Genomic DNA, 26,644 nt, shown 5'->3' on the forward strand with positions numbered 1-26,644 from the left:
AGGCGTGCATGGCCACGCAGTTGTGGGTGAACAGGGAGTACAGGAGAGGGGTCAGAACGCACTCTTGTGGGGCCCCAGTGTTGAGGATCAGCGGGGTGGAGATGTTCGGCCGCCCCCAGGTGGTGAGGGTAGGTAACGTCAGGAAATCCAGTACCCAGTTGCACAGGGCGGGGTCGACCCAGGGTCTCACGCTTGATGATGTGTTTGGAGGAAACTATAGTGTTAAATGCTGAGCTGTAGTCGATGAACAGCATTCTCACATAGGTATTCCTCTTGCCCAGATGGGTTAGGGGAGTGTGCAGTGTGGTTGCGATTGTGTCGTCTGTGGACCTATTTGGGCGGTAAGCAAATTGGAGTGGGTCTAGGGTGTCAGGTAGGGTGGAGGTGATATGGTCCTTGACTAGTCTCTCAAAGCACTTCATGATGACTGAAGTGAGTGCTACGGGGCGGTAGTCGTTTAGCTCAGTTACCTTAGCTTTCTTGGGAACAGGGACAATGGTGGCCCTCTTGAAGCATGTGGGAACAGCAGACTGGGATAAGGATGGATTGAATATGTCCGTAAACACACCAGTCAGCTGGTCTACGCATGCTCTGAGGATGCGGCTGGGGATGGCGTCTGGGCCTTTAGCCTTGCGAGGGTTAACACGTTTAAATATTTTACTCACATCTGCTGCAGTGAAGGAGAGTCTGCAGGTTTTGGTTGCGGGCCGTGTTAGTGGCACTGTATTGTCCTCAAAGCGGGCAAAAAAGTTATTTATTCTGACTGGGAGCAAGACATCCTTGTCCGAGACGGGGCTGGTTTTCTTTTTGTAATCTGTGATTGACTGTAGACCCATACCTCTTGTGTCTGAGTCGTTGAATTGCGACTCTACTTTGTCTCTATACTGACGCTTAGCTTGTTTCATTGCCTTCCGGAGGTAATAGCTACACTGTTTGTATTCGGTCATGTTTCCGGTCACCTTGCCCTGGTTAAAAGCAGTGGTTCGCGCTTTCAGTTTCACACGAATGCAGCCATCAATCGACTGTTTCTGGTTTGGGAATGTTTTAATCGCTGCTATGGGTACGACCTCGTCAATGCACTTTCTAATGAACTAGCTCACCGAATCAGCGTATTCTTCAATGTTGTTGTTGGACGCAATGCGGAACATACCCCAAGCCACGTGATTGAAGCAGTCTTGAAGCGTGGAATCAGATTGGTCGGACCAGCGTTGAACAAACCTGACCGCGGGAGCTTCTTGTTTTAGTTTCTGTCTGTAGGCTGGGAGCAACAAAATGGAGTCGTGGTCAGCTTTTCCGAAAGGAGGGCGGGGGAGGGCCTTAAATGCGTTGAGGAATGGACAAGGTTGGAGCTAATCAGATAACCCCTCCTGTACATAGCTTACTTTACACCAAAGAGTTTTAGAAACTCTGTGGTTACAATGCAAGTCAGATGACTCATTGCTGAAAATGGTGCATTTTCAAAATGTTAACCTGCTAATCTTAGCTTTCTACATTGGCTGTTAGCTCCTATCTGATATCTTAGCACCATGTTTATGTAGCCTGCCAGCTAGCATAGTAGCTAATACAGCTAGCTAGCTAACACCACAGATGAACGGGTTGGTTATCAGAATCTTTGCGAACAAGTCACATAGCTGCTTAGCTAGCTTAATTATTGCATGCATGTCGGGCACGTCAACACAAGCCTTAATATTAGTGAATTAAACAAATATTTGCAACCGGATATTGATTTTTGGGCACTGTAAATTCATCCATTTCTCAATACTGCACCTTTCTGTTGGAGAATGAGCTAGCTTATGATTTTTCCCAGCTAAACATTCCTCAGCGTTGTGCAGTGCTCGTGGCTCAGGCGGTGAGCAGCGGCTGGCATAGCATCAGTTTTGTTATGTAGAGGGACTGTTTTCGAAGCCGTTAGAGAAGGGCCTACAGACTAGAAAAGGCCAATATCGGCTCGGCCAATTATTGGTCGTTCTCTACTTTAAATGACAAAAAAAGCTCAATGATGGAGGCTAAAAAAAGGTAATATGAATGTTGGATTACCAGTTTGCAAACATTTGTTCATTGCACTTGTGTGAGCGTGCATTCATATTAGGGTTGAATGGCAATTTACCGCCCAAAACTTCTCCCTTTTCCCGCGATAAATGACTAAGAAACCGGTAAATTATAATACATTATTTATATGAACAGCATGGCTTGAAAGGGAACTGTTAGCATATATTTTATGTCTAAATCTGGCTTCACTATGACCTCTGCGTGATGAATCATCATCGCTCACTGCGGGGAAAGACGGCCCATCTCAGTATGGAGCGCAGTTCACAATGTCGACGTGTCATCTATCTCGTGGAAACTTTTTTTCTTGTGACAGGTAGGCCTACATTTGCTTCTCTCTCTCATATATATATATATATATATATTCGTACAACCTTGTCAACATATTTATTCTTTGACAATTGCTAAGTTTGAAGGACATTATTTACAACCTTGTCAACATCTTGACTATATTTCCTAGTCATTTCATGCATATATGTGTGTGTGTGTGACAGAGATATAGATATATATATATCTATCTCTGTCACACACACACACACACATATATGCATGAAATGACTAGGAAATATAGTCAAGATGTTGACAAGGTTGTAAATAATGTCCTTCAAACTTTGCTTTTGTCAAAGAATCCTCCATTTGCAGCAATTACAGCTTTGCAGAACTTTGGCATTCTAGTTATCAATTTGTTGAGGTAATCTGAAGAGATTTCACCCCATGCTTCCTGAAGCACATCCCACAAATTGAATTAGCTTGATGGGCACTTCTTACGTACCATACGGTCAAGCTACTCCCACAACAGCTCAATAGGGTTGAGATCCGGTGACTGTGCTGGCCACTCCAATACAGACAGAATACCAGCTTGACTGCTTCTTCCCTAAATAGTTCTTGCATAATTTGGAGCTGTGCTCTGGGTCATTGTCCTGTTGTAGGAGGAAATTGCTCCAATTAAGCGCCATCAACAGGGTATGGCATGGCTTTGCAAACTGGAATGATAGCCTTCCTTCTTCAAGATCCCTTTTACCCTGCACAAGTATTCCACTTTACCACCACCAAAGCACCCCCAGACCATCACATTCCCTCCACCATGCTTGACAGATGGCGTAAAGCACTCCTTCAGCATCTTTTTCTTTGTGAGCCGAACACCTCAAACTTAGATTTGTCTGTCCATAACGTTCTTTTCCCAATCGTCCTCTGTCCATTGTCTGTTATTTTTCCCATCTTAATTTTTTATATTTATTGGCTAGTCTGAGAGATGGCTTTTTCTTTGCAACTGCCTAGAAGGCCCGCATCCCGGAGTCTCCTCTTCAATGTTTGAATTCTGTAAAGGGAGTAGTATACAGCGTTGTTCGAGATCTTCAGTTTCTTGGCAATTTCTCGCCTGGAATAGCCTTCATTTCTCAGAACAAGAATAGACTGAAAAGTTTCAGAAGAAATATCTTTGTTTCAGGCCATTTTGAGCCTGTAATCAATCCCACAAATGCTGATGCTCCAGATACTCAACTACTCTAAAGAAGGCCAGTTTTATTGCTTCTTTAATCAGACAACAGTTTTCAGCTGTACTAACATATTTTGCAAAAGGGTTTTCTAATGATCAATTAGCCTTTTAAAGCTAACTTGGATTAGCTAACACAACGTGACATTGGAACTCAGGAGTGATGGTTGCTGATAATGGGCCTCTGTACGCCTACGTAGATATTCCATTAAAAAACTGCCATTTCCAGCTACAATAGTCATTTACAATATTAACCATGTCTACACTGTTTTTCTGATTGATTTGATGTTATTTTAATGGACAAACAATTTTCTTTCAAAAACAAAAATTTCTAAGTGACCCCAACCTTTTTGAACAGTACTACGTCCAAGCATACCTCTTTCAGGTAATTCATTCAATGCAGTTTTAGTGTTATATTTAGCTAATTAATGATTGGTTATGCATAATAAGCTTCTAACTTAAAGCCTTTTTCTCTTGCACAATACGCACTCGCCTTTGCTCTGCTGGCCTTTCCTTACAAACCGCTCCTTAGCTCTTGGAGTCCCAAGCCGGAAAAGCTAGACTAGAATAGCTTGCTGGACATATATATATTTTTGCATTACTTATAGACTATTCAAAGAGACTCAAGCTTTTGTTTGCCTGAATGTTAAATACTGCAGCCAATAAAACTCACATGCAGTTTGAAAGCGTAAATGTGTGGTGGTGGTAGGCCATAGTGGTTATTTATTCAGACCCGTAACCATTCAATCTTCGTGAAGAGAAGTGAAAGCCTTCTGAATCTAATTCTAGTCCTATATTATTCAACGATGTCATGGGAATGATTAAGACGAGGACAACTAAAACGTATTTAAAGTAACTGTTGAAAGGTAGGAAGGAATTAAGTAACTATAGAGAGAGCAAGAGGTACGCTAATAACATTTGTGGGAAATATTATGAAAGGTGTGTGTCTATGCATCAGCCTACTAATTACACAAATAGGCCCTATTACATTTCAAAATTCAAATTTGTTAGCCTATACTTGTAACATAGTGGCTTGAATTTTCGATCAAAGGTCTAATCAAATCCAGACAGGCCTATTTATATGCTTTTGAATGACACTTCCGGTTTTTGCCTGAAATACAGGGTTATCTAGGAGGAAAATAATTTATTATCGGCATGGAACATTTGTAAAATACTGGGAAAATATTAAACCTTACTTCATATTAGTGAGTATTGTGCCAGACTGCTAGTAGTGTTTCTGTTTTGTAATGCTCAGAGGACATTGTGTCATTCAGGCAGATGTGTCATTCTCATGGTTATCTTGTTCTGTCAAGGCCAGAGCTCAACCCCTGAACCCTGTGCTCCCATGCTCCTCACTGCTCCACAGTCAGACAGGAAGAAGTTCTGTCCCTCAGGAAGGATAGGCCGCTTTACACACTCATCCTGCTCCAGCCACAGAGTTGCCTGCCCAGTGTCCACCTCTCTGCCACAGGAAGTGTTTGTCTGGATGTGTTTTTGAAATGCTTCAGGGAGTGAAAAATATTTTAGAGGGCATCTACTTTGGGTTAGTAGCCTATGCAGTGAATTGCAGTTAAAAGGGTTTACGTGTTCACTTTATCTATCATTCTCACTCTTGAGGGGAAGCAATTAAAATCAATTCTGCAGACATTATACATGCAGAGTGTTGGTCTACTGCACATGGGAGCTAGGGCTGGGCGATATGGCGCAAATATCACGGTATTTGTTGGTATTTTATGCCACGCGGGGCTGCACAATATCAGCCAGCAAACTAGGCCTTATTTTTCAACAACATTTTGCCATTTGGATTTGACTTGCGATTTAGAGCTAAACACTTGGGTGAACTGTTGGAATCATGTAAATATAATGATTCTTCTAATGCTATAGTTAGGATATAGTTGTGGGCACTTTGAATAAGGTGTTATTTGACATGACTATGCATGAAAATGGCAATAGGTTTTGTTGTGACAGGGTAGGAACCAGTGTTTTTTTTTAGGGGACCCTATAATCTTTGCCTACATTGAATGTCTTAGCTACTTCATGTAGTGAATATATTCATGCTTCACGTTTTCCTCTTTGATTTAGAAGATACTGTTGCACAAACAACCTAATGATTTAGGTCTATACCATCACTGGTATTATTATTCAAAATAACGTTATAGAATGTAACGTAAAAACCAGTATATTGTATACCAATACCAGTATATTGTAAAATACAGCATACTGCCCAGCCCTAATGGGAGCTGGTGGATAGATGCTGTTTTTCTTGTGGTTCTCAGCCTACTTACAACACATTAGAATGGAGCCGAGTGGAAGGAGCTGCTGATGTCATCCCATTACTTAACATTCCAAATCAGATCCTGTTCCACTTTTGTGTCTCCCGTCACGTGGGATCTTACTCCTGCTGACAAACTGGCTCCTCCTCAGTCCACAGGCTGTCATTAGTCTGCTCCTTCGCTGGCTCTGTCAGGAAATGAGTGGAAGGACAGATGGTCCTCATCTGCACACTTCGATTCACTGGAGGAAAATCAAACAAAAACTAGGCTACACAATACGCAGCGTCTTTCCTCTCCATGTAGGACTAGTTCACTAGTGGCAGCCTGGCCTTCAATAGCCTCCTCGTCTTCCTCAGTCAACCTGCGATCAACAGATTGAGACAGGATGTAATTCTATCATCTCAGCTACCTCGGGTTACATGTTAAATGACTCATGTTTGAGTGGGTGCAATAACAATCTTACTGCAGAGTTACTGTGACGTAAATGTTTGATAAGTATCTTTTTCTTGGAAGTCTGTGTTTTTGTTCTTTTGACTATAAGTCATGTATAAACTTCCCTGACTTAATTGATATTGTAATAAGTAGATTAGAGTTGGACAAAAAGCATCTCATGAAGGAAGCCAGTATACACACTACATGACCAAAAGTATGTGGACACCTGCTCATCAAACATCTCATTTCAAAAGCATGGGCATTAATATGGAGTTGGTCCGCCCTTTGCTGCTATAACAGCCTCCACTCTTCTGGGAAGGCTTTCCTCTAGATGTTGGAACATTGCTGCGGGGACTTGCTTCCATTCAGCCACACGCATTAGAGGTCGGGCACTGATGTTGGGCGATTAGGCCTGGCTCGCAGTTGGCGTTCCAATTCATCCCAAAGGTGTTCGATGGGGTTGAGGTCAGGGCTCTGTGCAGGCCAGTCATGTTCTTCCATACTGATCTCGACAAACCATTTCTGTATGGACCTCACTTTGTGCATGGGGGCAGTTGGAAGCACAGAATCGTCTAGAATGTAATTTTATGCTGTTGTGTTAAGGGTTCCAAATCAAATTTATTTATATAGCCCTTCAACATCAGCTGATATCTCAAAGTGCTATACAGAAACCCAGCCTAAAACCCCAAACAGCAAGCAATGCAGGTGTAGAAGCACGGTGATAAGGAAAAACTCCCTAGAAAGGAACTATGGTTTTTCATGGTTCGGGTCCAGCCCGAACCATGAAAAACAGCCCCAGACAATTATTCCTCCTCCATCAAACATTACAGTTGGCACTATACATTGAGGCAGGTAGCATTCTCCTGGCATCCGCCAAACCCAGATTCATTCGTTGGGACTGCCAGATGGTGAAACGTGATTTATCACAATGGCGGCGAGCTTTACACCACTCCAGCCGACGCTTCACATTGCACATGGTGGTCTTAAGCTTGTGTGCGGCTGCTCGGCCATGGAAACCCATTTCATTAAGCTTCGGACTAACAGTTATTGTGCTGAAGTTGTTTCCAGAGGCAGTTTGGAACTCGAGAGTGAGAGTTGCAACCGAGGACAGATGAGTTTTACATGCTGTGTGATTCAGCACTCAGCGGTCCCGTTCTGTGAGCTTTTATTGTTTATATATACGGTCTGTCTTAAATAGTAAAAAAAAAATAAAAAAATGGAATGAGTAGGTGTGTCCAAACCTTAGACTTGTACTAGCTAGCTAGCTAATATTTGGACACACCTACTCATTCCAGTGTTTTTCTTTTTTTACTATTTTCTACATTGTAGAACAATAGTGAAGATGTCAACTATGACATTGCACACATGGAATCATGCAGTAACCAAAAAGTGTTAAACAAATCTAAATGTATTTTATATTTGAGGTTCTTCAAAGTAGCCACCCTTTGCTTTCTTGACAGCTTTGCACACTCTTGGCATTCTCTCAACCAGCTTCATGAGGTAGTCACCTGGAATGCATCTCAATTAACAGGTGTGCCTTGTTAAACATTAATTTGTGGAATTTCTTTCCTTCTTAATGCGTTTGAGCCAATCAGTTGTGTTGTGACAAGGTAAGGGTGGTATACAGAACAAAGCCCTATTTGGTGAAAGACCAAGTACATATTATGGCAAGAACAGCTCAGATATATATTTCCCCTGTAGATGTTGGGTGTCACTGAAATCATTCTATGCACATTCTATGACCATTTTGGAAGCAGCTTTTATAACTCATGTAGCACGACAGCATATCCAGTATGCTCTACAGCAACACGTAGATAACAAGGTTTGGAGTTTAACACAAGATCAGTAAAACATTGTTGACGAGCGTTATTTGTCCACAGATCTTCCTGCTGGCCTGTCCGCCATGTAAAACAGCCATGGTCATCTTTAGGTGAGTACCTCCATTCTACACACTCCCATTGTCATGAAATCTCAACCCCACCTTAACTGGTAGCCTTGTCTTAGACTATAAGTAACATAGTGAACGTTAATCCGAGACACCTAAATTAGTATGTTATGTTTGGTATGGTTACATACGAGTGAAGATTACTTCAGGATGGGTGTGTGTATAACGTGAACGTCTAGCAACCAAAAGGTTGCGTGTTCGAATCGCATCACGGACAATTTTAGCTAATTAGCAACTTTTCAACTACTTTCTATTTTGCAACTACTTAGTACTTTTTAGCTCATTTGCAACTACATAGCATGCATGTGTGGTGGAAATTCTAACCAAAAGGGGAGAGACTGTAGATTGTTCAAACAGCAACTTTATTATAAGATTTGCAAAAAGTCTGCAATTCAACAATCACTCAAATAGTTTGGAGGCCAACGAACAGAGTTGTCTCTCTCTCCTTTTATAGAAAGTACATCCTCTTGTCTGACAGTTAGCAGATGTGCAGAAACGGGGCCGGGGAACAGAGTTGTAGAATGTAATTTAGATAATCTGTGTAGTGTAGTTCAAGGTAGCTGATATCGCCACCATTCTCTGTTCCTCCCTGCAATTCCCACATACTGTAGCTAAATTCCTGGCAATTGTAAACACAGGAGGTCACATACTGAGGTGGCACCCAAACGACTCATTAATCTGTACGCTCGGATATTTTACTAAGTCACACGACAAGTTTGTGTCAGTAAAACATACTATCATATAACAAAGGACAATTATTTAAGTAACAGCATAGTATGTAATTAATTAATTAATTTCATGTCAGCTTTCTCTTCCCTGAACCCAAAAAACTTAACCCCTAGCCTAGCTAACATACAGGGGGAAGCCAAAACACTGTAACATGAGATTCCTATGATGGCAGCTTTTTTTTCAACATGAGCTTCAATAATGAGAGTCAACTTGTTTTTAAGTTGCTGTGCAAAATAAAACACTTATTTGCAGCATTACACACCTCGGCTGTGATTATCAAATGTCCTGAGAAGGAACCTCAGCCTGACCGCCAGATGATGAAACTACATTTGCATGGCACTGGTTTCAAATGTCGTGCTCTGTTAGGGTCTTATAGCAGGGGGAGGAAACCCAAGGTGGAGATCACGGCAGGACACCTGAGCCCTGTTCTGGCCTCTACTCTCATTAGGAAGACTGGGGCAGGAGCTCAGCCATGGTGACCTCCACAACCCTCCATGTTTCAATCAGGGCCCTGCTTTGTCCTTCTGCCAGGCAGTCCGAAGATAATTTAAATGTAGCCGAATGAGTCTGCATAGAAACAAAAGATGATCGTGGACTATAGGAAAAGAAGGGTCAAACATGGCCCCCATTCACATCGATGGAGCTGTAGTGGAGCGTGTTGAGAGTTTCAAGTTCCTTGGCGATCACATCACCAACAAACTATCATGGTCCAAACGCATCAAAGTCGTGAAGAGGGCACGACAATGCCTTTTCCCCCTCAGGAGACTGAAAAGATTTGGCATGGGTCTCCACATCCTCAAAGTTATACTGCTGCACCATCGAGCATCCTGACAGGTTGCATCACCACCTGGTATGGCAACTGCTAGGCATCTGACCGTAAGGCGCTACAGAGAGTAGTGAGTATTGCCCAGTACATCACTGGGGCCAAGCTTCCTGACATTCAGAACCTATATACTAGGCGGTGTCAAAGGAAGGCCCAAAAAATTGTACGACTCCAGTCACCCAAGTTATTTTTGTTTTATTGTGTTTGTTTTTTATTTTTTACTTTAGTTTATTTAGTTAATATTTTTCTTAACTCTGCTTTCTTAAAATTGCGTTGTTGGTTAGGGGCTTGTAAGTAAGCATTTCACGGTAATGTCTAAACCTGTGGTATTCTGCGAATGTGACAGATCGTAGTTGTAAATGAGAACTTGTTCTCAACTGGCCTACCTGGTTAAATAAAGGTGACGAAAAATAAATAAATACAATTTTATTTTTTATGTAGGCTAATTACAGTTCCATGAGGAAAGGAAATGTGATGTAACACACAAGCTTCAGGAATATGGCATGTCACATATGTCGTGCTGAAGATGGTCAGCAATCAAATGCAAGTTCATTGCATTAAACTGCCAGCGCATGTTTCTATAGCCTAGCACAGTGACGCTGACAAGTGCAGATGGTATCATATGGTATGGCTGCAAGCCATATGAACCAGTCTTCACCACAAACTTAAGCAAACTTAGTTTTTGGGTGGAGTTTTTCAAACCGTCTTTTGGTATTTGTTTCTTTAGTCCATTGTTGATTTAGTTCCAAAATGTTTTGATGTCAGCAATTAAGTTTTCTAAATAGCTAACTTTAAAAATACAGAAATACAGCCAGTATAATGCATTTAGCATCATATGATGCTGCTTTTTGCATCAGACCAGCTGTATTTCTGTATTTTGAACGCCATGCTGTATTTCTGTATTTTGAACGCCATGCTGTATTTCTGTATTTTGAACGTCATGCTGTATTTCTGTATTTTGAACATCATGCTGTATTTCTGTATTTTGAACATCATGCTGTATTTCTGTATTTTGAACGCCATGCTGTATTTCTGTATTTTGAACGTCATGCTGTATTTCTGTATTTTGAACGTCATGCTGTATTTCTGTATTTTGAACGTCATGCTGTATTTCTGTATTTTGAACGTCATGCTGTATTTCTGTATTTTGAACGTCATGCTGTATTTCTGTATTTTGAACGTCATGCTGTATTTCTGTATTTTGAACGTCATGCTGTATTTCTGTATTTTGAAAGTCATGCTGTATTTCTGTATTTTGAAAGTCATGCTGTATTTCTGTATTTTGAACGTCATGCATCTTAGACTTGCTGACATGCAAAACATTTTCTGATGTGTGCTCTTTCTGTCAACAGGCTTCAGGTCCATATGCTGAACGGTGCTTTACTGGCCCTTGTCTTCCCTGTGGTCAACACTAGACTGGTAAGTAACCATCATCTAGCATCAGTTAAATTCATTGTAATAGTGTTCTTTGCAGTCACTCACAGTTAGACTTTCACTCCTTCCATAGTTTCAAAGATTTCATGATGCATACCACACTGAACAAAAATATAAAACTGCAGGAATGTCCACCAAAGCTGTTGGAAGATAATTTAATGTTAATTTCTCTACCATAAGCTGCCTCCAACATCGTTTTAAAGAATTTGGCAGTACGTCCAAACGGCCTCACAACTGTAGACCCACATGTATGTTGTTGTATGGGCGAGTGGTTTGCTGATGTCAGAGTGATATTTTGCCGCTGGGGCCGTGGTGGAAAAAGTACCCAATTGTCATACTTGAGTAAAAGTAAAGATAACTTTTTAATAGAAAATGACTCAAGTAAAAGTGATAGTCACCCAGTAAAATACTACTTGAGTAAAGGTATTTGGTTTTAAATATACTTCGCTATCAAAAGATAAATTAAAAATAATTTCAAGTTCCTTATATTCAGCAAATCAAACGGCACCTTTTAAAAAGAATTACGGATAGCCAGGGGCCCGCTCCGATGAATGACTACTGGCTGTATGCGAACAAGTGATATGCGTTTGGAGCAATACGGTCTGTATCCCAAGGTTCAAACCCAATCGTTCACACAACAGAATAGAGGTCGACTGACTGATTTTTCAACGCCGATACCGATTATTGGAGGACCAAAAAAAGCCGATACCGATTAATCGGCTGATTTAAAAAAAAAAAAAAAAATTTAAGCTCTTTTTTTATTTGTAATAATGACAATTACAACAATATTGAATGACCACTTATTTTAACTTAATATAGCACATCAATGAAATCAATTTAGCCTCAAATAAATAATGAAACAAGTGCAATATGTGCCATGTAAGAAAGCTAATATTGCAGTTCCTTGCTCAGAACATGAGAAGATATGAAACTTGAGTCTTCAATATTCCCAGGTAAGAAGTTTTAGGTTGTAGTTATTATAGGACTATTTCCTTCGATACCATTTCTATTTCATTAACATTTGACTATTGGATGTTCTTATAGGCACTTTAGAATTGCCAGTGTGACAGTATAGCTTCCGTCCCTCTCCTCGCTCTTACCTGGGCTCGAACCAGGAACACAATGACAACAGCCACCCTCGAAGCAGCGTTACCCGTGCAGAGCAAGGGGAACAACCACTCCAAGTTTCAGAGCGAGTGACGTTTGAAACGCTATTAGCGCGCACCCTGCTAACTAGCTAGCCATTTCACATCGCTTACACCAGCCTGATCTCGGGAGTTGATAGGCTTGAAGTCATAAACAGCTGCTGGCAAATGCTCGAAAGTGCTGTTTGAATGAATGCTTACGAGCCTGCTGCTGCCTACCATCGCTCAGTCAGACTACTCTATCAAAATCATATACTTAGTTATAACATGATAACACAGAAATACAAGCCTTAGGTAATTTAATATGTTCGGAAACCATCTCGAAAACAAGACGTTCATTCTTTCAGTGAAATACGGAACAGTTCCGTATTTTAACGGTTGGCATCCATAAGTCTAAATATTCCTGTTACATTGCACAACCTTCAATGTTATGTCATAATTACGTAAAATTCGGGCAAATTAGGCGGCCCAAACTGTTGCATATACACTGACTCTGCGTGCAATGAATGCAAGAGAAGTGACAATTTCACTTGGTTAATATTGCCTGCTAGCCTAGATTTCTTTTAGCTAAATATGCAGATTTAAAAATATATTGATTTTAAGAAAGGCATTGATGTTTATGGTTAGGTACACATTGGAGCAACGATACGCACAGCATCGATTTATATGCAACGCTAGATAAACTAGTAATATCAACCATGTGTAGTTAACTACTGATTATGATTGATTGTTTTTTATAAGATAAGTTTAATGCTAGCTAGCAACTTACCTTGGCTTACTGCATTCGCGTAACAGGCAGTCTCCTCGTGGAGTGCAATGTAATCAGGTGGTTAGAGCGTTGGACAAGTTAACTGTAAGATTGCAAGATTGAATCCCCCGAGCTGACAAGGTAAAAATCTGCCCCTGAACGAGGCAGTTATGCACCGTTCTTAGGCCGTCATAGAAAATAAGAATGTGTTCTTAAACTGACTTGTCTAGTTAAATAAAGATTAAATAAAGGTGTAAAAAAAACAATGGCCAAATTGGTTATGAAAACTTAATCTCCCCTAATTAATCGGTCATTCCGATTAATCGGTAGACATCTAGTATGTACAATCTACAACAGAATGCAGCACATGACTGAAAATAACCAATTTGCTAGTTACAGCATCAGCACATGCTCTGGAAAGACAGTGGAGAGTGGAAAGGCAGTTTGCCAATGAACTTACAAACAGAATTCACCTGAACGATAACGAAGAGGTAGGTGAGAAGCCTGACCACGTAGACGGGGTGAGAAGGTGATGAAGCGTACTTCATGAACTGTAACCGAAAAAACAACTGGCATTTGGAAAGTTTGAGGTGAAGGAGAAAGTGTGGTGGAACAAGTATTGTTAGCATTGTTCGATATCTTGCTAGCTGGTTGAAATTATCCGTTAGCTAGCCAGAGAAATGTTGAGCAACATTAGCCAACTTAACTGATCGAATAATTGAGTTTATGGTGTGAAAATTAGTTGGCTGCTAAAGTTAGCTAATGTTACATCAGATGAGTTAACATTTAGTAACCTAACCAATTCTCTATAGTATTAACTGGTATGCAACTCCTTGCCGTTCCTCAAGTTATAACTGCACACTTTTTTTTTTTTTTTTGCATGTTTCAGTGTAAAAAAACAGTGTCACCTTTTTGGACCCTCACTAGTTTACTACTTTCAAGTATTTTTACTTAAGTACTTTACACGACTGCGTTGGGGTCATGGTATGGGCAGGCATAAGCTACTGACAACGAACACAATTGCATTTTATCGATTGCAATTTGAATGCACAGAGATACCATGACGAGATCTGTGACCAACAGATGCATATCTGTATTCCCACTCGTGAAATTCATAGATTTCGGCCTAATTCATTTATTTAAATTGACTGAATTCCTTATATGAACTGTAACTCAGTCAAATCTTTGAAATGTTGCGTTTCTTTTTGTACTGCGTGCGTGCATACATACACTGAAAAACACATCTAGCATTGCTTATGGTTAAAGTACCATATTTACTTGAAATAAGCATTTTAAGGACAAAGAATATGCTGGAACTTCTTGACTTATGGTATAGGAATTATAATGTCCTTTTGTCCAGAGGACAACCTAAAGTAACAGTCTCTAGTTGACAATTGCAGACCCTGTAAAGCATCTCAGCAAATATCAACTTGTCTCAACCCAATGTAACCATGGTGACGTAGAAGATTGTTTTTATGAGCCTTCCGGACTCTGTGATTGAATGCGACAAAGTGAAAGCAGAGCCCTACAGTATCTGTACTTGGCTATTGCTGACTGAATAGCTGTAAAACTGCCTCAACCCCCACTTCCTCTTCGCTCTGTTCTCAGGCTTTTCTCATTGATGCATTTCACTTTCCCTTCAGAGGTGCTCTGTTCCCTGCTCTGGAATAGTGTCTCTCTTGCAACTACTCACATATCATCAACGGAAACCAAGCCCACATTTTATTAGGCCTGTTCTAGTTCCCTTAATAGACCCGTTTTGTTACATTCATCCATTGACGACTCAAAAGGGCTTTGGTTTCTCTTGCACAAGACTAAATTCAATGGTGTTGGCTGCCCCCGAACAGGCTCTGGCAACACAGTATGCAAGGATTATTTTGTCTTCCTCAAGAATTCTGCCTTATCTGTATTATTACCATTTGTTTTTAGAGGTGTTGTGATCAGTTCCTGTAGGTTTGATTGGAAGTGAACTTGTGCCTGATGCTATTGATTTAGAATACAATCAGGTCAGATGGTTATGAAAGTGTCTCAGATTCATTACTCAGTCGCTTGGTTCCTGTCCTATTTTGGTGAGTGTCACGAACTGGCTCAAAGTTCGTAACAAAAAGGGAGACAACGTGGAGATAAGGAATAGCAAAAATATATTTATTAACTGAAGTAAAATAAATACAATTAACAATGGTGTGTGTGTAGTCAGTAACCAGTAGTGTAAGTGAGTGGTTGCGTGCATACATGTGATAATGAGGGGTGTTGAAAGGTGCCAAAGCAAACAAACAAAACGGCCACAAAAACGACAACCAAAATCTATCAGTGTCTGCATGGAGAGAGTCCCCCCCTCCAATGAATGGGGAAGTGGTGTATTTATCCCGGGACCGTTTCGCTGACAACCTTCCCGGCTCCGCCCACACGGCTCCGCCCACTGACATCCAATTAAGGAAAATGAGCAAAGGGACAGAATACGGCAGACAGAGTGGGAGGGTCGTCACAGTGAGGTACACACTGGGTGTTTCTCAAAATACACACTACCGTACAAAACGGAGCACGGAGGTCTCTTTTCAAATGCGTACTCCGTTTGTACATATGTTGAAGCATGCATTGCTGCAAGCTTCAACGGAAAGTGTGCAGAGAAATAAAGTACCAGTCAAAAGTTTGGATACCTACTCATTCCAGGGTTTTTCTTTTTACTATTTTTTACATTGTAGAATGAAATAACACACATTGAATCATGTAGTAACCAAAAGTGTTAAAAAAATCACAATATATTTTATATTTGAGGTTCTTCAAAGTAGCCAACCTTTGCCTTGATGACAGCTTTCCACACTCTTGGCATTCCCTCATCCAGCTGACTGCACCTTAGATTGTAGTCCAAATGAATGCTTCACAGAGTTCAAGTAACAGACCCATCTCAACGTCAACTGTTCAGAGGAGACTGCTTGAATCATGGTTGAATTGCTGCAAAGAAACCACTACTAAGAAGAGACTTGCTTGGGCCAAGTAACACAAGCAATGAACATTAGGTGGACATATGTCCTTTGGTCTGATGAATTGAATTTTGTGATTTTTTTTTTTGTTAAAACCGCTGTGTCTTTGTGAGACGCAGTGTAGGTGAACGAACAATCTCCACGTGTGGTTCCCACCACGAAGCATGGAGGAGGTGGTGTGGGGGTGCTTTGCTGGTGACACTGTCAGTGATTTATGATTTATTTAGAATTCAAGGCACACTTAACCAGCATGGCTACCACAGCATTCTGCAGCGATACGCCATCCCATCTGGTTTGTGCTTAGTCCCACTCATTTGTTTTTCAACAGGACAATGACCCAACACACCTCCAGGCTGTGTAAGGGCTATTTGACCAAGAAGGAGAGTGATGGAGTGCTGCATCAGATGACTTGGCCTCCACAATCACCCGACCTCAACCCAATTGAGATGGATGAGTTGGACCGCAAAGGGAAGGAAAAGCAGCCAACAAGTGCTCAGCTTATGTGGGAACTCAAAGACTGTTGGAAAGCATTCCAGGTGAAGATGGTTGAGAGAATGCGAAAAGCTGTCCTCAAGGCAAATGCTAGCTGAGAATTATGAACTAACTTTTGCTTTGTGTTATATCTTGATTCGTCTCTATTGCCATTGTCCTGGCTGGAAGAAGGTTCAGTGAATGGGAGGTGCAGCGTGAGGTAATACAGTAGGAGGAGTGGGCATGCTTCTCAAATGAAATGTTTGACGTGTTCTCCACACTCTCGTCCTCGGAGAATGCACTCGGCGCATGAGTGTGGAGCACTGTAGTATGCATATTGAGAAACACCCACAGTCTCTCTCTCCTCCCCATGGACTATATGGGGCATGGTCTCACTCACACATAATTTCTGGGGTTTGTTTTAGTGTCATCAGTCATCGTATCCATAAGGATTTATAGTGCCTTCAGAAAGTATTCAGACCCCGTTTACTTTTGCCACATTTTGTGACGTTACAGCCTTATTCTAAAATGGACGAAATTGATGTGAGATAAACTATCTACACGCAATACCCCATAATGACAAAGCAAAATCGGAAATATCACATTTACATAAGTATTCCAACCTTTTACTCAGTGCTTTGTTGAAGCACCTTTGGTAGTGATTACAGCCTTGTGTCTTCTTTGGTATGATGCTACAAACTGGGCACATCTGTATTTGGGGAGTTTCTCCCATTATTCTCGGTAGATGCTCTCAAGCTCTGTAAGGTTGGATGGGGAGCGTCGCTGGACAGCTATTTTCAGGTCTCTCCAGAGGTCTTCAAGTGCCAGGTTTCCTGCAGACCTGACGCTTGGCATTCAGGACAAAGAGTTCAATCTTGGTTTCGTCAGACCAGAGAATCTTGTTTCTCATGGTCTGAGTGGCCTTTAGATGCCTTTTGACAAACTCCAAGCAGCCTGTCATGTGCCTTTTACTGAAGAGTGGCTTCCATCTGGCCACTCTACCATAAAGGCCTGATTTGGAGGAGTGCTGCAGAGATGGTTGTCCATCTGGAAGGTTCATTTACATCTCCACAGAGGAGCTCTGTAGCTCTATCAGTTTCCATTGGGTTCTTGGTCACTTCCCTGACCAAGGCTCTTCTTCCTAGGACTGCTCAGTTTGGCTGGGCGGCCAGCTCTAGGAAGAGTCTTGGTGGTTCCACACCTCTTCCATTTTAATAATGATGGAGGCCACTGTGTTCTTGAGGACCTTAATTGCTGCAGGAATGTTTTTGTACCCTTCCTCACATTTATTGAAAATGAAACACTATCTACTTACCCAATTTCCATACTTGAGTAAAAGTAAAGATACTTTAATAGAAAATGACTCAAGTTTAGTGTCACCCAGTAAAATACTACTTGTGTAAAAGTATTTGGTTTAAAATATACTTAAGTATCAAAAGTAAATGTAATTGCCAAAATATAGTTAAGTATTAAAAGTACAAGTATAAATCCTTTCAAATTCCTTATATTAAGCAAAGCAGACGGCACCATTTTCTAGGTTTGTTTTTATTTACAGATAGCCAGGGGCACACTCCAACATTCAGACATCATTTACAAATGAAGCATGTGTTTAGTGAGTCTGCCAGATCAGAGGCAGTAGAGATGACCAGGGATGTTCTCCTTATAAGTGTGTGAATTAGACCACATTTTCCTGTCATGCTAAGCATTCAAAATGTAGCGAATACTTTTGGGTGTCAGGGAAAATGTCTGGAGTAAAAAGTACATTTTCTTTAGGAATGTAGTGAAGTAAAATTTGTCAAGTAGTAAAGTACAGATACCCCCCCAAAAAAACGACTTTAGTAGTACTTTAAAGTATTTTTACTTAAGTACTTTACACCACTGTTCACACTCCTGAGTCAGAGTCAATACATGCTAGAATTAGAATCACCTTGGCAGTGATTATTATTATTTGACCCTGCTTGTTATCTATGAACATTTGAACATCTTGGCCATGTTCTGTTATAATTACCACCCGGCACAGCCAGAAGAGGACTGGCCACCCCTCATATGGTTGTTCCCCTCTTGGTTTCTTCCTAGGTTCCAGCCTTTCTAGGGAGTTTTTCCTAGTCACTGTGCTTCTACGCCTGCATTGCTTGCTGTTTGGGGTTTTAGGCTGGGTTTCTGTACAGCACTTTGAGATATCAGCTGATGTAAGAAGGGCTTTATAAATAAATTTGATTGATTACAGCTGTGAGTCTTTCCGGGTAAGTCTCTAAAGAGCTTTGAACACCTGGATTGTACTATATTTGCACATTCTTTTGAAAATTCTTCAAGCTCTGTCAAGTTGGTTGTTGAACTTTGCTAGAAAACCATTTTCAAGTCTTGCCATTGCCATTGATTTTGAGTCAAAACTGTATCTAGAACATTGAATGTCTTCTTGGTAAGTAACTCCAGTGTATATTTGGGCTTGTGTTTTAGGTTATTGACCTGCTGAAAGCTGAATTTGTCTCCCACTGTCTGTTGGAAAGCAGACTGAACCAGATTTCCCTCTAGGATTTTTTTATGTGCTTAGCTCTATTCCGTTTCTTTTTATTAAAAAAAAACCCTAGTCCTTGCCGATGACGAGCATACCAACAACATGATGCAGCCTCCACCATGCTTGAAAATAAGTGTGGTACTCAGTGATGTGTTGGATTTGCCCCTAACATAACACTTTGTATTCATGACATAAAGTACATTTCTTTGCCAAATGTTTAGCAATTTTACTTTACATTTTTGTTAAATTTAACTAGGCAAGTCAGTTAAGAACAACATCTTATTTACAATGATGGCCTACCACGGCCAAACCCTAATGACGTTGGGCCAATTGTGCGACCCTATGGGACTCCCAATCACGGCCTGTTGTGATACAGCCTGGAATCAAACCAGAGTCTGTGGTGACGCCTCTACCACTGAGATGCAGTGCCTTAGACCACTGCGCCACTCAGGAGCCGTATAGTGCCTTATTGCAAACAGGATGAATGTTTAGGAATATTTTTTTTAGTCTGTACAGGCTTCCTATTTACTCATTACTTTACTCTGTTGTTTAGGTTAGTATTGTGGAGTAACTACAATGTTGATCCATCCTGTTTCTTCCTGTCTTAGCCATTAAACTGTAACTGTTTTAAAGTCACCATTGGCCTCACGGTGAAATCCCTGAGCGCTTTCCTTCCTCTCCGGCTACTGAGTTAGGAAGGACGCCTGTATCTTTGTAGTGACTGGATGTACTGATACACAATCCAAAATGTTTAACTTCACTATGATGAAAGGGATATTACATTTCTGCTTTTTTTTTACCCATCTTCCAATAGGTACCCTTCTTTGCCGAGGCATTGAAAACCTTCCTGGTCTTTGTGGTTGAAATTCACTGCTCGACTAAGGGACCTTACAATTTTCTCTGTGTGGGGTACAGAGAATAGGTAGTCAATAAAAATGTTAAATACTATTGCACACAGTGAGTCCATGCTACTGTCACAAACCGGCTTGTAGCCTGTAACAAAAAGGAGAAAACGTGGAGATAACTTTAGTTCATAAATACATTTGTTTAACTATAAACAAGTAACAATGGGGTGTGTAGTCAGTGGTTGCGTGCATAGATGTGATAATGAGGGGTGTTGAGAGGTGCCAAAGCAAACACACAAAACAGCTACCAAAAGGCCATAACCAAATTCCAACAGTGAGTCTCCTCAATGAATGAGGGAAAGGTGTATTTATCCCCAGGACACACCCGAGCCCAGGTGTGTCCCATTTCGCTGATGATCCTCCCGGCTACGCCCACCGACCTCCTAATAAGGAAAACAAGAGCAAAGAGAGAATTCGGCAGACAGTGGGAGGGTCGTCACACTACTTATTAAGTGACTTGTTAAGTACATTTGTACTCCTGAATTTATTTAGGCCATAACGACAGGGTTGAATACTTACTGACTCAAGGCATTTCAGCATTTCATTTTTAATACATTTGTAAAAGTTTCTAAAAACATAATTCCACTTTTTGATATTATGGGGTTGTATGTGTGTGTGTGTAGGCCAGTGACAATCTCAATTTAGTAACTTTTAAATTCATTCTGTAACACAAAATGTGGAAAAAGTCAAGTGGTGTGAATACTTTCTGAAGGCACTTTATACTTTATTTCTAATTAAGTTATTAATAGTTAAACAAAGCAAACATGGTGGTAAATAACCAGACCGTACAACACATTCTGCTAGTTCAGTTCACAATACCCATTAAATGTAGTTTTATTTCCTGAAGGTTGTTAATATGTGGCGTCCAGTTTGGACCGATTTAATTTTATATTTTTGAATTTATTTATTTTTTAAGTAAATGTGTCATTCTGATACGCAATAAGCATTTAGAATTGTTTTAGTTAATTCAGAAGATTTGTCTTATTAGGAAGTAAATGCACCCTTTGAATGTCTCAAGTCAAGGATTCCAGCCATGCTGTCAACTGTAATTCATGTATAGGAGGGGGAATTGAACAGTAAAGACCAAGACTACTTAGTAACTAAGGCCTCATCATGTGACTTTGGCCTTGTTCAGTACACTTGAGTTCCCTTAACCTGTTCTTGGTCTGTGGCCACCAATTCCTACCTCCTTTTATTGTGGTCTGGCAGGCAGGCAGGGTTTGTGTTGGCCCAGTAACCACAGCAGCACATGACCGGCAACTCTCAGGAACCCCTGACCAACACTGAGGCTCCACACACACACCTGTCTGTCTGTGCAGGCTGGAGGAGAGTTCTGTGTCTACGCTACAGACACAAGGTCATAACCGATCACCTAAGGCAGTGGTATTCTAACCCCATTTTCTTGTCCCCACAAGAATTTCTCCCAACCCCACCCCAAATCTAATGACAAATTTAGATTTTTACATCAACAAATAACCTTAAATTCATTACATTTTAATCTCTTATCAAAATTAAGAGACCAATAAATAAGTTACTTTTTTCTTATCTTTCTCAAAAACATTTGTATATTGTCCCATACCCTAATCTGTGCATTTTAATTATTTGTTTCAACAACAAAAAAATCAGTAAAGTTAGTGTTTTCTTTCGTTCTTTCCTCCTAGATGTAAATGCATTAAAGAAGTCACCATATGGACAGGAATTGATTGCATTCAGTGTAAAGAATAGCTTCGTTATGTGATCAACTCTTAAGACCATGCAGCCCTGCAGCAGCATGGATTATTACTGCTGGTCTAGAGTGTGTATACCCTGTGGGTTTCCTTTACATGCACCACCTTTCCTCTCCCGCCACAATCTCACTCACACATTTTTTACAGAGCTGTTACAGTCTGATGCCTATGGGAATGGTTCTCTTCTTTTTTTCTTTGACGGAAATTAGCCTAACTGAAACCAGAAAGGCACTTTTTTATTCAGACTAATCGCCAGCCATGTTTTGATTACAATTGTGCTGTCAAACTTTTCCGTAGCCAAACAATGTCAATTGCAAGAGCAGGACATTGTTTGACATACAATGTATGTGTGTATATGCTGAAATGAAGCTGATGTAGATACTGAACACTTATCTGTTCTGTTTGTCTGTGTTCAGCTTCCGTTTGAGAAGGAGGTCTACTACATTCAGCATTCCATGCTCTACCTGGTGCCGGTATACCTCTTCAGGAAAGGAGGTACGTTCCATCTTCTTTTGCACTTGTGAAATTCTGTGCTCTGTTGTCGCCATTCCATGGGTGCTCGAGTTATTCATCACTGCTACCTTAACTCAACCAATCGAAACCCTTCTCCCAGTTGTGAGATTGTTGCACTGACAGAGGCGGAGACCTGGGGAAAACTGACAGACTGCCATCTAGTGTAGAGATGCCATTCTTGCAACCAGTTTCAAGTTTAATGGTCACATGCATAAGTACATTGAAATGCCTTTCTTGCAACCTATAAACTCAACAATGCAGTAATCAATAACAATGCAGTAATCAATAACAATGTAGTTAAGTTAAGGTAGAACAAACACACAAATAAAAATAGAACACTAGAAAGTATATATTTTTTCTTTATTTAAATAGGCAAGTCAGTTAAGAACAAATTCTTATTTTCAATGACGGCCTATTAACAGTGGGTTAACTGCCTGCTACCCTGCCGCCCCAATTAAGCATACTTTATACAGGGTCAGTTCCAGTACCATAGGTATGATGTGTAGGGATACTGGAATGATAGAGATAGATATGGTGTGTGTGACCAATGATGTAGTGACTGTGTCCGTTGCGTACGTGTGTAGGGCCATGTGAGTTGTGCAGTGCAAAAATTAAATACATGGGTCAACTCCAGTCTGTGTAGCTATTTAGTTAGCCATTTTTCAGTCTTATGGCTTGGGGATAGAAACTGTTGAGGAGCCTGTTAGTGTCAGATTTGATATACTGGTATCGTTTGCTGTGCTGAAGCAGAGAGAACAGTCTATGGCTTGAGTGGCTGGAGATTTTCCCGACATTCCTTTCACACCGCCTGATATAGAGATCCTGGATGGCAGGGAGCTTGGTCCCAGTGATGTACTGGACTGGCCGCACCACCCTCTGTAGCACCATGTAATCGAGGGCGGTGATATTGCCACACCAAGCAGTGATGCAGCCAGTCAAGATGCTCTCAATGGTACTGCTGTAGAACCTTTTTGAGGATTTGAGGGTCTGTGCCAAGCCTGTTCAACCAGCCTTCTTCATGACCGTGTGCGTGTCAGCTCCTCGGTCTTACTGAGGGAGAGGTTTTTGTTCCAACACCACACTGACAGGTCACTGACCTACCTCCCTGTAGGCTGTGTCATCGTCGCTGGTGATCAGGCCTACCACCTTTGTGTCGTCAGCAAACTTGATGTTGGAGTCATGTGTGGCCACACAATCGTGGGTGAACGGGCAGTACAGGAGGGGAATAAGCACACACCCCTGTGGGGCCCCAGGTGTTGATGATCAGCATGGCGGAGGTGTTGTTGCCTATCTTCACCACCTGGGGTCGGCCTGTCAGGAAGTCCAGGATCCAGATGCAGAGGGAGGTGTTTAGTCCTAGGGTCTTAAGCTTGGTGATGAGCTTGGAGGGGACAATGGTGTTGAACGCTAAGCTATTTTCAATGAACAGCATTCTCTCATAGGTATTCCTCTTATCTATGTGGGTGAGTGCCGTGGAAGTGCAATTGGATCTGTTTGGGCGGTATGCAAATTCAAATCAAATTGCATTTGTCACATGCGCCAAATACAACAGTGAAATGCTTACTTACAAGCCCTTAACCAACAATGCAGTTAAGAAAAATAAGTGTTAAGTCAAAAATAGAGAAGTCAAAAATAAAAGTAACAAATAATTAAAGGGCAGCAGTAAAATAACAGTAACGAGGCTATATACAGGGGTACCAGTACAGAGTCATTGCGCGGGGGCACTGGTTAGTTGGTAATTTAGGTAATATGTGCATGTAGGTAAAGTGACTATGCACGGATAATAAACAGAGTAGCAAGCAGTGTAAAAGAAACAGGGGGGGGGTGCAAATAGTCTGTGTAGCCATTTGATTAGCTGTTTAGTAGTCTTATGGCTTGGGGGTAGAAGCTGTTAAGAAGCCTTTTGGGCCTAGACGCGGCGCTCCGGTAACGCTTGCTGTGCGGTAGGAGAGAGAACAGTCTGACTCGGGTGGCTGGAGTCTTTTTTTGACTTTTTTTTAGGGCCTTCCTCTGACACCGCCTGGTATAGAGATCCTGGATGGCAGGAAGCTTGGCCCCAGTGATGTACTGGGGTGTACGCACTACTCCCTGGAGTGGGTCTAGGGTGTCTGGGATGATGGAGTTGTGTGCCATAACCAGCCTCTCAAAGCACTTCATGATTACAAATGTGAGTGCTACAGGCCGGTAGTCATTGTGGCACGAAGCCTTAAAGTTCTTGGGAACAGGAACGATGGTGGTAAGCTTCAAACATGTGGAGATTAGACCGGAACAAGGAGAGGTTGAAATGACAGTGAATATGCCTGCCATCTTGCTGTTCTGTGCATGGCCTCAACACTCATGTTGACATTCCATCATTTAAAAAAAAAAAGATGTTTAACATCCAAAGCAGAAGATATAATATGGTTATGAAAAAGAGTCATCATTTACCTGACAACAATTCAGGAGAAAAGACTATGGTGGCCTATGTTGTTCAAATTAGCTCCCCAACTGACAACAAAAGTCTGGACTACAATTTGAACGAAAGAGAATTGAATCAGCTCTCGATCTGTGATGTACTATTTCTCTCCAATACAGTTAAGCTAAACTGCTTAAAATGTGACCACTTGAAAGAAAATCGATAAGATCACGAACACCCTGGCTCCTAACAAATTCACACCAGTTTGGAACAACCGAGTCCGTATCATACACGTACGTGTGACATATCTTTGAACATAAGGAAGGATTCATATCCCTAAACAATAGGGGTGGGCTGTCATAGCAGTTTCAATGTGTTGTAGATGTATAAATGAAAAGTTGCTTTCCAAAGAGCTGGGAGGAGGTGAGCTAAACAACACAACTACAGTGCAACCAAGCCCATAGCTGTACTGTAGAGGAGTTCACAGTACGTTATGACTTCATGTTGCCTGGTGGCAACATCTGTATTTGATAGGATACTGCTCTGTCAATTATACAGTGGAATTTGTGAGTCACTCTGCCCCGAGTTCCAAAAGCGGGCAGGGGAACTCCATGTCTATGCATTCTGCTCCAATGGCTGATGTGAAATGGCAGTGAGACAAAGAGAGAGCTCAGAGTCCTAGCCAAGCTCATGATGACTCGGAGATAAGGAATCGCTGTGTATCTGGGTGTCTGTACTGGCTCTCTGTGCATTGTGATGGTGGAGTGCTATCTAGTCCACTGGGCTTTGGGTTGAGAGCAAGCGAGGGAACAATGAATGGAGGGTTTGTTCCCTCAGCTCCCCCTACCCTCTCCACCCTTCCACTCTGTTCCTGGCTCTGTGCTGCTGGGCTGTCTCTCTCTGGCCCGGACTTAATTGACTCGGTCTCCACTAGAGCACAGGGGTGGAAAAATGCCTCAACACATGGACCTGTTTTCAATCAATCCTCTGTTGGAGACACCCACAGGCTCAGAGAGAGGAGGAGGGTTACATGGGGATCTAGGGGTAGGCAGGGCCTCATGAATGCAAAGGCTCCATGTGATTGTGCTTGTGAAACAGCAAACAAGCTCGACACCACCATCCCTAGTCAGCACTGGTTTTGAACAAAGTGGGAAAGCATGGTCTCTTGAAGGAAAATATCCACTGCCAGCTGTATTATTTGAAGGGGGAGTAAGAATACCAATAGTGATTCATCTCCCTGCCAATAAACTGAAAGCAATCCATAACAGGATCTTCAACTCTGTTTTTTGTATAATGTTCATACATTGTCTATTCTCTCCCACTGCAGGTGTGTACAAGCCGGAGCCCTTAGGGGACATGTGGTGGGCTATCCTCTCCACTGGCATCTTGTTCCTCTATCACTTCCTGTTCCTACAGGGCCTGGGCCTGGTAAGAGACTAATTGAGGGAGCCCTCTACTGGACACTTGGTGAAACGGCTCCCCTCGCTCTTAAAGGAGAGGCCAGTAACATGAGGCACATGACACAGAAATACAGGATGTTGACAAGATTTGTACCCTATAGACATAGATCATATATTGATGCTAGGGAGGTTAACCATTAAATGTTTATCCGCCGAAAGTACATTTGACTGGTCGTGTTTACCTCTATAGGGAAATGTACATAATTTAGTGGAATTAAATGAACGCGTGTGTATTGTCTTTAGTCGTCATGTATTTTATCACATGCGCACAGCATACAGAGTTTAGTTTGAGGATTGGATTGGCCCGTCACTTGTCTGAGGTACCACAGACCTCTTCTGCACAAGACATAACAATTCTAAATGCAATCGCGTGTTAACTATTTTGATGGTCACGATTTTAAGAGCTACTATTTCTCAATCTCAACTCATATTTAAAGCGCGCCTCCCATTCTCCATTCGAGTGCATAGGCTATAGTCAGCGGTAGGCTATAGTCAGCGGTAGGCTATAGTCAGCGGTAGGCTATAGTCAGGCTATAGTCAGCGGTAGGCTATAGTCAGCGGTAGGCTATAGTCAGCGGTAGGCAGGCTATCAGCGCGTCACCCACCACTT

General features: G+C 41.6%; 1 protein-coding gene across 2 annotated transcripts in view; it reads left to right on the forward strand.

Moving 5' to 3' along the window:
• Positions 1-26,644, forward strand: part of LOC118390336 (transmembrane protein 164-like) — a 52,292-nt gene that overhangs the window by 17,622 nt on the left and 8,026 nt on the right. For both annotated transcript variants that reach the window (XM_035780789.2, XM_035780790.2), the window contains exons 2-5: positions 8,124-8,173; positions 11,093-11,159; positions 22,083-22,161; positions 25,902-26,002. In XM_035780789.2, the coding sequence (XP_035636682.1) occupies positions 8,124-8,173; positions 11,093-11,159; positions 22,083-22,161; positions 25,902-26,002 (297 nt within the window). The remainder of the gene's footprint in view (positions 1-8,123; positions 8,174-11,092; positions 11,160-22,082; positions 22,162-25,901; positions 26,003-26,644) is intronic.

Source organism: Oncorhynchus keta, chromosome 11 (genome assembly GCF_023373465.1).
Source record: "Oncorhynchus keta strain PuntledgeMale-10-30-2019 chromosome 11, Oket_V2, whole genome shotgun sequence".
Taxonomy (NCBI): Eukaryota; Metazoa; Chordata; class Actinopteri; order Salmoniformes; family Salmonidae; genus Oncorhynchus; species Oncorhynchus keta.